We start from the raw sequence: 18,460 nt of genomic DNA on the forward strand, positions 1-18,460 counted from the left end.
CTTTTTTTTATCTGTCACTGGAAGAATTGCCAGATAAGTCTAGAACCCAAAGAAAGAAGAAACATATATTTCTTTTTTAACAAAGAGCAAGAATAATGTTTTTTGCTGTGTGGCTTTGCATTATAGGGGCCGTCTATGGTAGGAATAAAGGCTCAGCTCCACAGCGTCCGGTAAAACCGGTCCCACAAAGGGACGGGACCTAAATCAGGAGCTAATTATATGTCCAAACAGTGACCGTTCTACATCTCATTAGCATAGCGTTACCGACACGTTATTGTAACATCATGTTGTGTTATCTGCCAATAACGTGACGGTAATTATGTCTTAGTGTTACTCCCATCCAGACCCTATAACTTCCAATAACGTGACGGTAATTGTGTCTTAGTGTTACTCCCATCCAGATCCTATAACTTCCAATAACGTGACGGTAATTATGTCTTAGTGTTACTCTCATCCAGATCCTATAACTTCCAATAACGTGACGGTAATTATGTCTTAGTGTTACTCCCATCCAGATCCTATAACTTCCAATAACATGACGGTAATTATGTCTTAGTGTTACTCCCATCCAGACCCTATAACTTCCAATAACGTGACGGTAATTATGTCTTAGTGTTACTCCCATGCAGACCCTATAACTTCCAATAACGTGACGGTAAGTATGTCTTAGTGTTACTCCCATGCAGACCCTATAACTTCCAATAACGTGACGGTAATTATGTCTTAGTGTTACTCCCATCCAGACCCTATAACTTCCAATAACGTGACGGTAATTGTGTCTTAGTGTTACTCCCATCCAGACCCTATAACTTCCAATAACGTGACGGTAATTATGTCTTAGTGTTACTCCCATCCAGACCCTATAACTTCCAATAACGTGACGGTAATTATGTCTTAGTGTTACTCCCATCCAGATCCTATAACTTCCAATAACGTGACGGTAATTATGTCTTAGTGTTACTCCCATCCAGACCCTATAACTTCCAATAACGTGACGGTAATTATGTCTTAGTGTTACTCCCATCCAGGCCCTATAACTTCCAATGACGTGACAGTAATTATGTCTTAGTGTTACTCCCATCCAGGTCCTATAACTTCCAATAACATGACGGTAATTATGTCTTAGTGTCACTCCCATCCAGACCCTATAACTTCCAATAACGTGACGGTAATTATGTCTTAGTGTTACTCCCACCCAGACCCTATAACTCCCAATAACGTGACGGTAATTATGTCTTAGTGTTACTCCCACCCAGACCCTATAACTCCCAATAACGTGACGGTAATTATGTCTTAGTGTTACTCCCATCCAGCCCCTATAACTCCCAATAACGTGACGGTAATTATGTCTCAGTGTTACTCCCATCCAGGCCCTCGTGACGGTAATTGTGTCTGAGTGTTACTCCCATCCAGCCCCTATAACTTCCAATAACGTGACGGTAATTATGTCTTAGTGTTACTCCCATCCAGATCCTATAACTTCCAATAACGTGACGGTAATTATGTCTTAGTGTTACTCCCACCCAGACCCTATAACTCCCAATAACGTGACGGTAATTATGTCTTAGTGTTACTCCCATCCAGACCCTATAACTCCCAATAACGTGACGGTAATTATGTCTCAGTGTTACTCCCATCCAGGCCCTATAACTCCCAATAACGTGACGGTAATTATGTCTTAGTGTTACTCCCATCCAGATCCTATAACTTCCAATAACGTGACGGTAATTGTGTCTTAGTGTTACTCCCATCCAGACCCTATAACTTCCAATAACGTGACGGTAATTGTGTCTTAGTGTTACTCCCATCCAGCCCCTATAACTTCCAATAACGTGACGGTAATTATGTCTTAGTGTTACTCCCATCCAGACCCTATAACTTCCAATAACGTGACGGTAATTATGTCTTAGTGTTACTCCCATCCAGACCCTATAACTTCCAATAACGTGACGGTAATTATGTCTTAGTGTTACTCCCATCCAGACCCTATAACTTCCAATAACGTGACGGTAATTATGTCTTAGTGTTACTCCCACCCAGACCCTATAACTTCCAATAACGTGGCTGTACTTATGTCTTAGTGTTACTCCCATCCAGACCCTATAACTTCCAATAACGTGACGGTAATTATGTCTTAGTGTTACTCCCATCCAGTCCCTATAACTTCCAATAACGTGACGGTAATTGTGTCTTAGTGTTACTCCCATCCAGACCCTATAACTTCCAATAAAGTGACGGTAATTATGTCTTAGTGTTACTCCCATCCAGACCCTATAACTTCCAGTAACGTGACGGTAATTATGTCTTAGTGTTACTCCCATCTAGGCTCGGAAATAGAGGTTTAACTCACGGTGAGAGAGGAGAGGGAAATAATGCGGTTATATATATTATTCCTCCCTGTGGGGTTACACCCATCCATACTCTGTAATACCCTATTTCGTGGTCTGAATGTGAGTAACGCTACGTTTAGGTCTGACCCAACTAACGGCACGATAAGTCCCCTCGTTAACCTTGACGGACTTTAGTGGCTACATAATGTTATAATGTTAAGATAGCGCCTCATTTGCATATAGTGTGCATGTCATTATCACTGACGCTCGTTCCTGGAGGAAACCTTACTTAACGAGACGTTACTGCCCTTTGAAGATTCTCGTAATGGTGAGGGAGGTTCGAGCCTTGCAAGTGGCCCTAACGGAGCTTTGTAGTACAAAGTAAGGTCATTTCTTAATTATATTTTTAATTAAATTTAATTGCTGGTTCCGGGGCAAACTTTCTCATTGATACGTTTTCTTTAATCGGATTTGAATTGCTTAACATGAAATTCAGAAACTGGTACTGATGTTCTCAGCGTCTGCACCAGAACATTACAGGGGAAATCTTTAGGGTTTCACGCTACCCCGGAAGCAGGGAGAAAGCCGTTACTGGGGAGATAGTCATTACAGGGGATAGCTTTGTGATACAAATGCATGATACATGCAGACACTGTAATACACATACACACTGTGATGCACACCCAGATGACACACAGTGTAATACACACACACAAACATGCACTGATAGACATGCACACACACACTGATACATACACACTCATACACACACACTGTGATACACAAATACTGAGATACACACAGACACTAATATACATACAACACAGTGATACACACACACACACACACACACACACACACACACACACACACACACACACACTGATACACGCATACACACACACTGTGATACATACTCACACACTTATACATACACTCCGTGATACACACGCGTACACACACACTCAGACACTGATTACAAACACACTGTGATATACACACAATGATACATAGGCACACTATGATACACACACACTGATAAATACACACATAAACACTGCGATACACACACTGCGATACACGCACACAAACACTGATACACACAACACACTGATGCACGTACAGACACACAGGATACACACACAGAGACACACTGATACATGCACAGATTCACAGGGAGCGGTTATACAGAGCAGTAGGAGGAGTTAAGGAGTAATTAAACGACACAAATGATAATGATCAGATCCTCTGCCGTGACATTTAATGCGCATTGCAATTAGTAAAAGATTTCTTCACAGTGATCAGGAGTGAAATGGAAATAAAGAAAACTTGTCGCCAACGTCCATTTTTGATGGGCTAATAAAATGAGTGAGCATCTGGTACCAACCCAGCTTCCTACACGTCAGTATATATATATCTGTGTGCTCTTCCAAAGGTTCCTCTCCATCAAACAGACTGGATAAATATATATCGGGTGTGTAAACTTATTGAAAAAGCCTCTTGAAGCACACTTAATCCGATTAGCAATCTTTCCGCAGAAGCGCTCATAATAAATGAGTTATAATAAAACAATTAAACGTGTTTGCGGATAAATAGAGGGACAGGATGGGGCGGGGGAGAGAGGCGAGCGTTAAAGGGTAAGAGATCGGAGGGGTAAACAGCCGTCCCATGGCACTAGGGGAGAGTGAAGAGTCACATTTAACGCTGGATGTCGGCTGTATGGATATTAATTCAGCTGTGTATCAAGTAGCAGATGGTGCGATGCGGAACAACTAGAATAGGCTCCTATTCCTATAGCGTGTGCGTGTGTATGCGCGTACCCCAAGCAAATACACGCAGTGGCCAACAGGCACGGCTTTCTCATATATGTATATATGGGGAAAAAAACAAAAAGAGAACAGGCGCACTCATAGTGTATTAATGTATAAAATTATATATATATATACACACACACTTTTTTTAAAATTAAATGTAAAAAGAAATGTAATGTTTAAACAATGACTAAATATAATCAAATTGGTGATTTATAATTATGTGTACAAAAAACAAATATATATATATATATATATATATATATATATATATACTAGCTGAGAGACCCGGCGTTGCCCGGGATGTAAATGCGTAATAGGTAGTATTATTTCTAAATGGTGGAACAATAGGTGACTATTTGTTGTAAAGGTTGGATAATAATGTTGAGAAGAAAGATGGAAGAAAATGTAATACGATGTTGTATAAAAATGGTTTATTGTAAACACACCACAGTACAATGTATATTTTGGTGACATAAGTGATGTGAAAATGTGAGGCGTGTGTCCTGCTAGGGTGTGAGCGTGTGTGAGGCGGCGGGTGGGTGTTCAGTACGGGTGGCGCGTGGGTAGTGAGTGCTGGCTGTGGGTCGGGGTCCTGCTAGGGTGTGAGGCGGCGGGTGTGTGGCGAGTGCGGGTGACAGCTGGTCAGTGATGTTGTTGCGTAGGGGCAGGAGGCGGCAGGTGTGTGTCGAGTGTGTGGGGTGGGTGAGAGGCGGCGGGTGTGTGTCGAGTGTGGCGGGTGTCTGTTCAGTTTGTGTGGCGGCTGTGTGGCGCAGGGGTGTGAGCGGTGGGCGGGTGAAAGGCAGAAGGGCGGGAGGGCGGCCGAAAGGCGGTGAAGGAGGGGAGGTGAAGGGGGGGTGAGGGGAGGTGAAAGGGGGGTGAGGGGAGGTGAAGGGGGGGCGGAGGGGAGGTGAAGGGGGGGCAGAGGGGAGGTGAAGGGGGGACGGAGGGGAGGTGAAGGGGGGACGGAGGGGAGGCGAAGGGGGGGCGGAGGGGAGGTGAAGGGGGGAGGGGGGAGGTGGAGGAAGGGAAGGGGGGAGGTGGAAGAAGGGAAGGGGGAAGGTGGAGGAGGGGAAGGGGGGAGTTGGAGGAGGGGAAGGGGGGAGGTGGAGGTGGAGGAGGGAAAGGGGGGAGGTGGGGGGAGGTGGAGGAGGGGAAGGGGGGAGTTGGAGGAGGGGAAGGGGGGAGGTGGAGGTGGAGGAGGGAAAGGGGGGAGGTGGGGGGAGGTGGAGGAGGGGAAATGAGGAGGTTCGGGAAGGGGGGAGGTGGGGGGAGGTGAAGGGGAGGTGGGGGGAGGTGAATGGGGGGTGGGGGGAGGTGAAGGGGGGGGGAGAGGTGAAGGGGGAGAGGTGAAGGGGGGGGAGAGGTGAAGGGGGAGAGGTGAAGGGGGGGAGGTGAAGGAGGGGGGAGGTGTGGGAAGGGGAAGGGGGGAGGTGAAGGGGGGGAGAGGTGAAGGGGGGGAGGTGAAGGAGGGGGGGTGAAGGGGGGGTGACGGGAGGTGGAGGGGGGGTGAAGGGGGGGTGACGGGAGGTGGAGGGGGGGTGAAGGGGGGTGACAGGAGGTGGAGGGGGGTGAGGGGAGGTGGAAGGGGGGTGATGGGAGGTTGAGGGGGGGTGACGGGAGGTGGAGGGGGGGGTGACGGGAGGTGGAGGGGAGGGGGAGGGAAAGTGGAGGGGGGGGTGGTGAAGGGGGGAGGGGGAAAGGGGTGGGGGGGAAGTGGGTGGGGTGCGGGAGGTAAGTGACAATTAATGTATCATGTGGCCGCTTGCTCCCCCTTCCCCCACTGTCTGCCGGTCGTCTGTCCCCCCCCCCCCGAAACCTTCCATCTGTTGTGGACGTCTGCAGACGGGGGCGCGTGCATGCGTCGGCCGCTCCCTCACCCGTCCGCCCGCTCGCTCCCTCACCCGTCCGCCCGCTCCCACGTGGATCTGAGGCGGGAGGCAGTGTGTTGTTGCCGCTCCCCCGGCCGGCTGTCCGCTCCCCCGCTGTGTCCCGGGCGCTCGCTCCCGTGCGGCCACTCCCCCGCTGACTCTAGTGGCCGGGGTGTGAGGTTGGAGGCAATGCCGGAAGGAGGGGCAGAGGCGCAGGAGTTGCAGGCAGAGGGAGGCACAGGGGTTTTGTGCTGGGAGGGGAGGCGCAGGGGTTGGAGGCAGCGGGAGGGGTGTGCGCTGGGAGGGGAGGCGGCGGTTTAGTTACTTACCTGGGCAGGAGGAGGTGTGTGTGTGTGTGTGTCTGTGTGTGTGTGTGTGTTGGACCTTTGGCCCGTCACTCCGCCTCAGGCCAATGAGAGGTGTGCGGGGGCGGGCGGGCCAAGGGAGCCATCTCATTGGCCTGAGGCAGACAGGACAGACATACAAACACACATACGACGGTTTGAGAAATATTATATATATATATATATATATATATATATATATATATATATATATATATATATATATATATATATATATATATATATATATATATATATATATATATATATATATATATATATATATATATATATATATATATATATATAGTGGTTGACAAATCACCAAAAAATCTACTCGCCACACAAAAAAATCTACTCGCCACCTAGTACCAAACGTGTGCTGCTTGGGCCAATATTAACTCGCCCGGGGGTTAAATCCACTCGCCCGGGGCGAGCAAATGTATAGGTTTGTCGAACACTGTATATATATATATATATATATATATATATATATATATAGCAAATGGAAATATAACTGTATGCTCATTTGCAACCCCGCCTTTCACCATTATCACCCAGCACACAGCACTTCCACTGCAGCAAGGGATTCTGGGAAATGACATGTAAATGAGCACACAGTGCCACTTTTTGCTTCAAAACCATTTTAAACATTGTTCCATATATATATATATATATATATATATATAAAAAAAAATATATATATATATATATATATATATATATATATATAATCAAAAAATAAATAGATGATACCGTTCTGTGGCTAACGAAATGCTTTTATTTGTGCGAGCTTTCGAGATACACAAAGCTCGCACAAATAAAAGCATTTCGTTAGCCACAGAACGGTATCATCTATTTATTTTTTGATTATTGAAGCTCGGCTAACACGGTACTGATACCTCTACATATATATATATATATATATATATATATATATATATATATATTTCACCTATACAGTGTATATTAAATCACTTTTGTTAGATTTTACATGGTCCACACTTCTTTCTCTCATGTATGTATGTATGTATGTATATATCTATGTATGTATGTATCTATATAGGCATGTATGTATAAAAAATTAATGAAACCTATAAATTTCAATTAATAAACAATGCCAAAATATAATCAAAATAAAACAAATAACATGCAAAGTCCAATAACACCTGATATTTCGAGATGAATAGTGGAAATAAGAATCAACTATATTTTTCCTTTTGAATGTTGGAAAATTGAGGAAGGTGTTATTTCATTAATACAGAAAACGGGATACTATGTGGAGATGTAGAGAGGACAGGGAGGATTTACATTGTATTTTTATTGCCTTCTTTGAATATTACTTTTTTCTGGTTTTAAAGGAGAAGTTCAAGCTGACGGTTTTTTTTTAAATTTGATTTTTTATTTCCCTTCAATACGTGCATCAATACAATCCAGACAATGATTAGTAATTAGCTAAGTTGCCGATCAATCCGTTCTCCTGTGATCGATCGGTGAAGATTTGGCTCAGGGGTTCACTAAATGGCTGTCAGTGCAGCAGAAGAGGACCAAAGATGCAAAGTTCTGTGGGGAAGATCATGTAACCAGGCAGTCACTAGATACAATTGGTGCACTGCTAGTGAGAGGGCAGGGCTCAAAAAGGGGTGTGCTTGTTACATTATCATACGTTAAAAATGTAATTCAGAGTTTTTTTTTTTTAAATGCTACACATATTTTCTTATAGTATAGAACTGATTTATTAGAAAAAAAAACACCCATGAAGGATGTTGCTTGGTCTGCAGCTTTAAGTACATGAGCTTATCATATAAAAGATCCCATGTTCAAATGTAGTATTTCTAATTCACAGTTCACTTACCTTAGAAAACTTGATTCGTGTACATTACGTAGCATGCAAGTTATACCGGATGAAATGGAAAATATGATATGTTCGGTTGTTTGAAGTTTAGCCCCGCGGTTGGGGGTGGGCAGTGATTTCATTTAGAAGACGGATTTACCTGTGTTTGTTAATAAAGGGGCAAAATAAATATTTAGGGGAAATCTTTGTAAATGTGGGATATAAAAAAAGGGACATGCACATACACACTCCCACTACACATACATCCACAAACACACACACTCTCTCCCGGTACACATACACCAACACACACACACACTTGCTGCACATACACCCACACACTCTCCCGGTACACATACACCAACACACACACACACCCGCTACACATACACCCACACACTCTCCCGGTACACATACACCAATACACACACACTCCCGCTACACATACACCCACACTCCCACTACACATACACCCACACACACAGACACACATTCCCGCTACACATACTCACACTACACATACACCCACACACACACAGACACACATTCCCGCTACACATATATCCACACACACACTCCCGCTACACATACACCCACACACAGACACACACTCCTGCTTCACACACACACAAACACACACAGACACACACTCCCGCTACACACACACACACACATTCCCGCTACACCCACGCACACCCGCTTCACACTGCCTCTCCCTCTCTCTGCAGGCTGTTCGCTGCGAAGTGTAGCGGGTGTATGGAGAAAATCTCTCCCACAGAGTTTGTGATGCGGGCGCTGGAGTCCGTGTATCACTTAAGCTGCTTCTGCTGCTGCGTCTGTGAGCGCCAGCTCAGGAAGGGGGACGAGTTCGTGCTGAAGGAGGGTCAGCTCTTGTGCAAAAGTGATTACGAGAAGGAGAAAGATTTGCTGAGCTCCGTCAGTCCCGATGACTCCGACTCCGGTAACTGACAGCGTGTGTGTGTCAGCGTGTGTGTGTCAGTGTGTGTGTGTACCAGTGTGTGTTATTATGTATCTCTGCGCGTTATTACATCACTGAGTCTTATTACGTCGCTCTGCATGTTGTTATACATATCTGCGCGTTATTACATCGCTCCGCGCGTTATTACATCGCTCTGCGCGTTATTACATTGCTCTGCGCGTTATTACATCGCTCCGCGCGTTATTACATCGCTCCGCGTATTATTACATCGCTCTGCGTGTTATTACACTGCTCTGCGTATTATTACATCGCTCTGCATGTTATTACATCGCTCCACGCGTTATTACATCGCTCCGCGTGTTATTATATCGCTCTGTGTGTTATTACATCGCTCTGCGTGTTATTACATCGCTCCGCGCGTTATTACGTCGCTCCGCGCGTTATTACATCGCTCTGCATGTTATTACATCGCTCTGCGCGTTATTACATCGCTCTGCGCGTTATTACATCGCTCCACGCGTTATTACATCACTCCGCGTGTTATTATATCGCTCTGCGCGTTATTACATCGCTCTGCGTGTTATTACATCGCTCTGCGCGTTATTACGTCGCTCCGCGCGTTATTACATCGCTCTGCGTGTTATTACACTGCTCTGCGCGTTATTACATCGCTCCGCGCGTTATTACATCGCTCCGCGCGTTATTACATCGCTCCGCGCGTTATTACATCGCTCCGCGTATTATTACATCGCTCTGCGTGTTATTACACTGCTCTGCGTGTTATTACATCGCTCCGCGCGTTATTACATCGCTCCGCGCGTTATTACATCGCTCCGCGGCATTATTACATCGCTCCGCACATTATTACATCGCTCTGCATGTTATTACATCGCTCTGCGTGTTATTACATCGCTCTGTGTGTTATTACATCGCTCCGCGTGTTCTCCGCGTGTTATTACATCGCTCCGCGTGTTATTACATCGCTCCGCGTGTTATTACATCGCTCCGCGCGTTATTACATCGCTCCGCGTATTATTACATCGCTCTGCGTGTTATTACATCGCTCCGCGTATTATTACACCGCTCTGCGCGTTATTACATCGCTCTGCGCGTTATTACATCGCTCTGCGCGTTATTACACCGCTCTGCGCGTTATTACATCGCTCTGCGTGTTATTACATCGCTCTGTGTGTTATTACATCGCTCCGCGTGTTCTCCGCGTGTTATTACATCGCTCCGCGCGTTATTACATCGCTCCGCGCGTTATTACACCGCTCCGCGCGTTATTACACCGCTCCGCGTGTTATTACACCGCTCCGCGCGTTATTACACCGCTCCGCGCGTTATTACACCGCTCCGCGCGTTATTACACCGCTCCGCGCGTTATTACACCGCTCCGCGCGTTATTACATCGCTCCGCGCGTTATTACACCGCTCCGCGCGTTATTACACCGCTCCGCGCGTTATTACACCGCTCCGCGCGTTATTACACCGCTCCGCGCGTTATTACATCGCTCCGCGCGTTATTACATCGCTCCGCGCGTTATTACATCGCTCCGCGCGTTATTACATCGCTCCGCGCGTTATTACATCGCTCCGCGCGTTATTACATCGCTCCCCGTGTTATTACACCGCTCCGCGCGTTATTACATCGCTCCGCGCGTTATTACACCGCTCCGCGCGTTATTACACCGCTCCGCGCGTTATTACACCGCTCCGCGCGTTATTACACCGCTCCGCGCGTTATTACACCGCTCCGCGCGTTATTACATCGCTCCGCGCGTTATTACACCGCTCCGCGCGTTATTACACCGCTCCGCGCGTTATTACACCGCTCCGCGCGTTATTACATCGCTCCGCGCGTTATTACACCGCTCCGCGCGTTATTACACCGCTCCGCGCGTTATTACACCGCTCCGCGCGTTATTACACCGCTCCGCGCGTTATTACACCGCTCCGCGCGTTATTACACCGCTCCGCGCGTTATTACATCGCTCCGCGCGTTATTACACCGCTCCGCGCGTTATTACATCTCTCCGCGCGTTATTACATCGCTCCGCGCGTTATTACATCGCTCCGCGTTGCTGACCGCTCTGACAGTGAAGGGGTGTAAGCGTAACCTCGCAGCGCTCAGGAGAAACCCGCGTTTTGCGCACGCACTAACGTGTCCGTCTGTGAATGTGTCGCAGTTAAAAGTGACGATGAAGATGGGGACGTGAAGCCGGCGAAAGGTCATGGAAACCAGGGGAAGGGCAGCGATGACGGGAAGGACCCGCGGAGGCCGAAGAGACCGCGGACGATACTGACCACGCAGCAGAGGAGAGCGTTCAAAGCGTCGTTCGAGGTGTCTTCTAAACCGTGCAGGAAGGTGAGGGAGGAACCACAGCCACTGACACACACACACACACACACACACACACACACACACACACACACACACACACACACACACACACACACACACACACACACACACACACACACACACACACACACACACACACACACCCTCTAACACACTGACACACACAGCCTGTAACACACTGACACACACACACAGCCTGTAACACACTGACACACACACACAGCCTCTAACACACTGACACACACACAAAATCTGTAACACACTGACACACACACACACAGCCTCTAACACACTGACACACACACAGCCTTTAACACACTGACACACACACAGCCTTTTACACACTGACAAACATAACCTCTAACACACTGACACACACACTGACACACACAGCCTCTAACACACTGACACACACACACACACACAGCCTGTAACACACTGACACACACAGCCTCTAACACACTGATACACACACTGACACACAGAGACTCTAACACACTGACACCCACACAACCTTTTGCACACTGATACACATTGACACAAATACACAACCTCTAACACACTGTCACACACACACAGCCTCTAACACAGTGACACACACTGACACACAAACATACACAGCTTCCAACACACTGACACACAAACACAGCCTCTAACACACTGTCATAAACACAGCCTCTAACACACCAACACACACTAACACACACACAACCTCTAGCACACTGACACACACTGTCACACACAACCTCTAACACACACACAGCCTCTAACACACTGATACACACTGTCACACACACAGCCTCTAACACACCATCACAGACTCCAACACAGTGACACACACACAGCCTCTAACACACTGACACACAAACATACACAGCCTCTGACACACACAGCCTCTAACACACAGACACACACACACACACACCAACACACTGACACATACAGCCTCTAACACAGCGATACACATTGACACATACACAGACACAACCTCTAACACACTGACACACAGCCTCTAACACAGTCTCTAACATACTGACACACATAAAACCTCTATCTAACACACTGAAACATACAGCCTTTAACACACTGACACACACATACGCGCACACGCACACACACACACGCTCACATGCACACACACAGCCTTTAACACACTGACAAAGACAGCCCCTAGCACACTGATACACACAGCCACTAACACACGGCCTCTAACACACTGATACACACACACAGCCTCTAACACACTTATACACACATAGCCTGTAACACATTAACACACACACGCAGCCTCTAACACACTAATACACACTGACACACACACACAGCCTCTAACACACTGATACACACATGCAGCCTCTAACACACTGATACACACATTGATTCACTGATATATAAACCGAGATACACTGATAAACACAGAAACAAAGACACATACACACACAGAGATGCTGATATACACAGACACACACACATACAACAATACATGTTCAGTGTAAACATTAACACAGTACAACAACACACACACACACGCCCTGACTGATGCACTAAATGTACACACAGATAACCCGGCATATACTACGATGCACACAGCGCTCACACAATACCTTAGCAAGCCATACCTCACCTCCAACCTCACCTCCAACCTCACCTCCAACCTCACCTCCAACCTCACCTCACCTCCAACCTCACCTCCAACCTCACCTCACCTCCAGCCCATAGAGCTCACGTTCTAATGCTGTGTAACCATTGCAGGTCAGGGAGACCTTAGCAGCTGAAACGGGCCTGAGCGTCAGAGTCGTACAAGTGTGGTTTCAAAACCAAAGAGCTAAGGTACGTCCATGATACATTAATACCGGGGTCCTCCACTCCAGTCCTCAAGTCCCTGCCAACAGGTCAGGTTTTTAGGGTATCCCTGCTTGAGTACAGGTGGTGCAGTCAAAAATTGAGCCACCTGTGCTGAAGCAGGGAATAATTAAACCACCTGTGCTGAAGCAGGGACTGATTAAACCACCTGTGCTGAAGCAGGAATATCCTGAAAACCTGACCAGTTGAAGGGGCTTGATCCCCCTACTTTAATAGAACCCCATAACAGGTTAACCCCTGTGCTGCCAAATATGGGGAACCACAGGCTCAGTGGGCTGCTATAATATTCCTAGTGCTTATGTGGCGACCGTTTTAACCACTAAACTCCTCTTTCACAGATGAAGAAATTAGCGCGGAGGCATCAGCAGCAGCAGGAACAGCAGAACACTCAGAGATTAGGGCAAGGTAACTAAACGGAGAAAACCGACACTGACAGGGCTGTGAGAACGCTGCCCGGCGCCGGAGAGGATTATAGTCCCATTTATTTGGACTCTTTTTAAATGCTGGGAAGAGTCTTCTTCTCTGATCTAGACCAATTACCCCATATAACCGCTTCCTATAACTCCTCCTATTACCCCATATAACCGCTTCCTATAGCTCCTCCTATTACCCCATATAACCGCTCCCTATAACTCCTCCTATTACCCCATATAACCGCTTCCTATAGCTCCTCCTATTACCCCATATAACCGCTCCCTATAACTCCTCCTATTACCCCATATAACCGCTCCCTATAACTCCTCCTATTACCCCATATAACCGATCCCTCCTATTACTCCATATAACCGCTCCCTATAACTCATATTACCCCATATAACCGCTCCCTGTAACTCCTCCTATTACTCCATATAACCGCTCCCTATAACTCATATTACCCCATATAACCGCTCCCTATAACTCATATTACCCCATATAACTGCTCCCTATAACTCCTCCTATTACTCCATATAACCGCTCCCTATAACTCATATTACCCCATATAACTGCTCCCTATAACTCCTCCTATTACCCCATATAACTGCTCCCTATAACTCCTCCTATTACCCCATATAACCGCTCCCTATAACTCCTCCTATTACCCCATATAACCGCTCCCTATAACTCCTCCTATTACCCCATATAACTCCTCCTATTACCCCATATAACCGCTCCCTATAACCCCTCCTATTACTCCATATAACCGCTCCCTATAACTCCTCCTATTACCCCATGTAACCGCTCCCTATAACTCCTCCTATTACCCCATATAGCCCCTACCTATAACTCCTATTACCCCATTTAACCGCTCCCTATAACTCCTATTACCCCATATAAATTCCCCCAGCCCCCCGGATCGGTGTAGAAGACGCCGCACATTGCAGATATGTGAGAAAGAACCCAATGTTTCGTCCTATAAAAGGATCTTCACCGGGGGGGTGTTAGGTCCGACGCGTTGTTAGGTCCGACGCGCTGTTAGGTCCGACGCGCTGTTAGGTCCGACGCGTTGATAGGTCCGACGCGCTGTTAGGTCCGACGCGCTGTTAGGTCCGACGCGCTGTTAGGTCCGACGCGCTGTTAGGTCCGACGCGCTGTTAGGTCCGACGCGCTGTTAGGTCCGACGCGCTGTTAGGTCCGACGCGCTGTTAGGTCCGACGCGCTGTTAGGTCCGACGCGCTGTTAGGTCCGACGCGCTGTTAGGTCCGACGCGTTGTTAGGTCCGACGCGCTGTTAGGTCCGACGCGCTGTTAGGTCCGACGCGCTGTTAGGTCCGACGCGCTGTTAGGTCCGACGCGCTGCTAGGTCCGACGCGTTGTTAGGTCCGACGCGCTGTTAGGTCCGACGCGCTGTTAGGTCCGACGCTCTGTTAGGTCCGACGCGCTGTTAGGTCCGACGCGCTGTTAGGTCCGACGCGCTGTTAGGTCCGACGCTCTGTTAGGTCCGACGCGCTGTTAGGTCCGACGCGCTGTTAGGTCCGACGCTCTGTTAGGTCCGACGCTCTGTTAGGTCCGACGCTCTGTTAGGTCCGACGCTCTGTTAGGTCCGACGCGCTGTTAGGTCCGACGCGCTGTTAGGTCCGACGCGCTGTTAGGTCCGACGCGCTGTTAGGTCGACGCGCTGTTAGGTCCGACGCGCTGTTAGGTCCGACGCGCTGTTAGGTCCGACGCGCTGTTAGGTCCGACGCGCTGTTAGGTCCGACACGCTGGGTCTTTTCTGTACACCATGTTGCTGTGTTCACGTAACCGGCGATGTGCGGCCTCTCCCTGCGCTCCGGGGGGCCTGGGTGCAGTGTATGATCTGTATATACAGGTTTTGGTGTCACATGGCTGAGTGCATTCATGTCGCGACCTTGTCTCCCGCCAGAGGTCATGTCCAGCCGCATGGAGGGCATGATGACTTCCTACGCCCCTCTGCCTCCTCCCCAGCAGCAGATCGTCACCATGGATCAGAATAGCTACAGTACAGACCCTTTCCAGCAGGGTCTCACCCCTCCTCAAATGCCAGGTGACCACATGAATCCTTATGGTAAGCCGCGTGCGCCCTGTGCAGTGACGCCGAGTATCACCCAACATCGAAATCTATTATCACACACATGCTGCTCCACTTAATGAGACTGAGTATTACTGCCTCGTTCCAGGGCCATGGAATTGACCATCTATATAGCTACATATTATTATTATTTAAACAAGCCGCGCTGTGCAGTAAGACGGAGTATCTCCTTACCTGTAGGTTATTTACCATGTAAACTTTGGTTGCAGTATATATTTGGACTTGGTATCTATAATGAGACAGAGTATCTCTGTAGACCTACATGTTTTCTACAACATAAACCAGCTGCATTGTATATTGAGATTGAGTATCTGTTGACATGCCAGCCACACAAATGTATAAAGCCATTGACTCTACCTATATCTATAGCTTGAAACCCCTGCACTATATACTGGGACTATATCTTCTGCTGTGTATATTGTAAATTACGTTTAATGGGTAAGGGTCAGTCCCACGTAGGAGCAAAGTGACCTAATGACAGGGACGTGTGTAATGGGTTAAAGGTCAGTCCCATATAGGGGCAAAGTGACCTAATGACAGGGACGTGTGTAATGGGTTAAAGGGTCAGTCCCATATAGGGGCAAAGTGACCTAATGACAGGGACGTGTTTAATGGGTTAAAGGGTCAGTCCCATATAAGGGCAAAGTGACCTAATGGCAGGGACGTGTTTAATGGGTTAAAGGGTCAGTCCCATATAAGGGCAAAGTGACCTAATGGCAGGGACGTGTTTAATGGGTTAAAGGGTCAGTCCCATATAAGGGCAAAGTGACCTAATGACAGGGACGTGTTTAATGGGTTAAAGGGTCAGTCCCATATAAGGGCAAAGTGACCTAATGACAGGGACGTGTTTAATGGGTTCGACCGTGGTCACTGACTCCTTTAATTCAGTTTCAAGCAATACTGACACCATATTGTTTAAGACGCCTCAGGTTCAGCGCAGCGCCAGCCCTCATCGTCGTACCTGCGAAAACCTACAGGCCGCCGAACACTCGACTAATAATCTTGGCGTTTCCCCCCGTTGCAGGCAGCGACACCATATTCCACGACATCGACAGCGACACGTCCTTAACGAGTCTCAGCGACTGTTTCCTGGCGTCCTCCGAGGTCAGTTCCATGCAGGCCAGGGTGGGAAACCCCATCGACCGACTGTACTCCATGCAGAGCTCCTACTTTGCCTCATGAGACAACCTCACCCCGCCCCCCAACAAAAAGAAAAAACCGGACCCCCCTCCTCCCCCTTGAAAGACTCTTGCAGCCATCATGATCCACGCAGATTTCCTTCCCAGAATCCTTAGCAGCGAGCAACACTACATCCCGTTCCCTGCCCCCAAGACGGCGAAAATGGACTCCGTAATGTTTACGAAAAAGCATGAAAATGACTAATTTTTGGGGGCGGGGGGCACCAAATCCATTATTGTCAAGGGGGAGGGGGGAAAATGGAGGAAAACAGTATTTGTATAGGAAATGTGTAAAAAAAACAAAAAAACAACAAAAAAAAACCAATTAGATTTCTCCCCCCACTCTCTTCTCTAGGATGTTCTCAAAATGAAACCACTGGTAACGCCTCTTCCCCTCTCCCCTAAAACTGCATGAATGTTCACCGTGATGTGGATTTAAGCATTTGAACTGTGAGAATTTAAATGTAAATGTGACGTCTGACTTATTTACCAAGTGTTTTTTTTTTCTGCCTTATACAGTTTATTTTCTACATAGAACAAAAGGTTCGTTTTTAGCCTTTAGATCAGAGCTGCTCCGCTCCATTCTGTAAGCTCCCACCAACAGGTCAGGTTTTCAGGATATCCCTGCTTCAGCACAGGTGGCTCAATCAGAGGCTCAGTCGAAGACTGAGCCTCTGATTGAGCCACCTGTGCTGAAGCTGGGACTGATTGAGCCACCTGTGCTGAAGCAGGGACTGATTGAGCCACCAGTGCTGAAGCAGGGACTGATTGAGCCACCTGTGCTGAAGCAGGGACTGATTGAGCCACCTGTGCTGAAGCTAGGACTGATTGAGCCACCTGTGCTGAAGAAGGGATATCCTGAAAACCTGACCTGTTGAGGGGGGGGGGGAGGAGGGGCGCTTTAGTACTGGAGTCGAGTCCCCTACCTTAGTTTGTACAAGAAGACAATGACGTTCCAAGGTCATTGGGACACAGGAAGGACTGCATGTTCTCTGGCGAGAGATCCATTCTGAAATCCGTGCTCTTACTATGATCCTTTAAAGGTGCTTTTAAAGATTAAAACACCCTCCCCCACCACCCCTCCTCCCCCCCCACCCCTCCTCCCCCACTCAAAAAAACAACACCACCCCTTAATTTAATAAAACATACGACAGTAACGCACGTGTGTGACTTTAATATTGTTGTGGAGAAGTTGTCAAATAATACAAAATAAATATGTATATATACACACACACACACGCACGCGCACACGCACACGCACACGCACACACACACTGATCTGGGCGATTGGAAAGGTTATTACCGAAACATGACTCTCCGTTCTCACCCCTCCCTGTACTGCCGCGCTGTCTCTTGTCTAGAAATGGGCCACTTTTTGGGGCGTAATTGGATCCGCCG

At 47.6% G+C, this 18,460-nt stretch overlaps 1 protein-coding gene across 3 annotated transcripts in view; it reads left to right on the forward strand.

Annotated features, from left to right (window-relative positions):
- Positions 1-18,194, forward strand: part of LMX1B (LIM homeobox transcription factor 1 beta) — a 156,064-nt gene extending 137,870 nt beyond the window's left edge. The window contains exons 3-8 of one of the 3 annotated variants that reach the window (XM_075579410.1): positions 8,919-9,151; positions 11,320-11,498; positions 13,248-13,325; positions 13,697-13,763; positions 15,699-15,839; positions 16,909-18,194. In XM_075579410.1, the coding sequence (XP_075435525.1) occupies positions 8,919-9,151; positions 11,320-11,498; positions 13,248-13,325; positions 13,697-13,763; positions 15,699-15,839; positions 16,909-17,066 (856 nt within the window). In that variant the 3' untranslated portion in view covers positions 17,067-18,194. Of the gene's footprint in view, positions 1-8,918; positions 9,152-11,319; positions 11,499-13,247; positions 13,326-13,696; positions 13,764-15,698; positions 15,861-16,908 lie in introns of all 3 variants that reach the window. The other 2 variants (XM_075579411.1, XM_075579409.1) reach the window with 2 other exon arrangements.
- Positions 18,195-18,460: the final 266 nt, after the last annotated feature.

Source organism: Ascaphus truei, chromosome 21 (genome assembly GCF_040206685.1).
Source record: "Ascaphus truei isolate aAscTru1 chromosome 21, aAscTru1.hap1, whole genome shotgun sequence".
NCBI classification, from domain to species: Eukaryota; Metazoa; Chordata; class Amphibia; order Anura; family Ascaphidae; genus Ascaphus; species Ascaphus truei.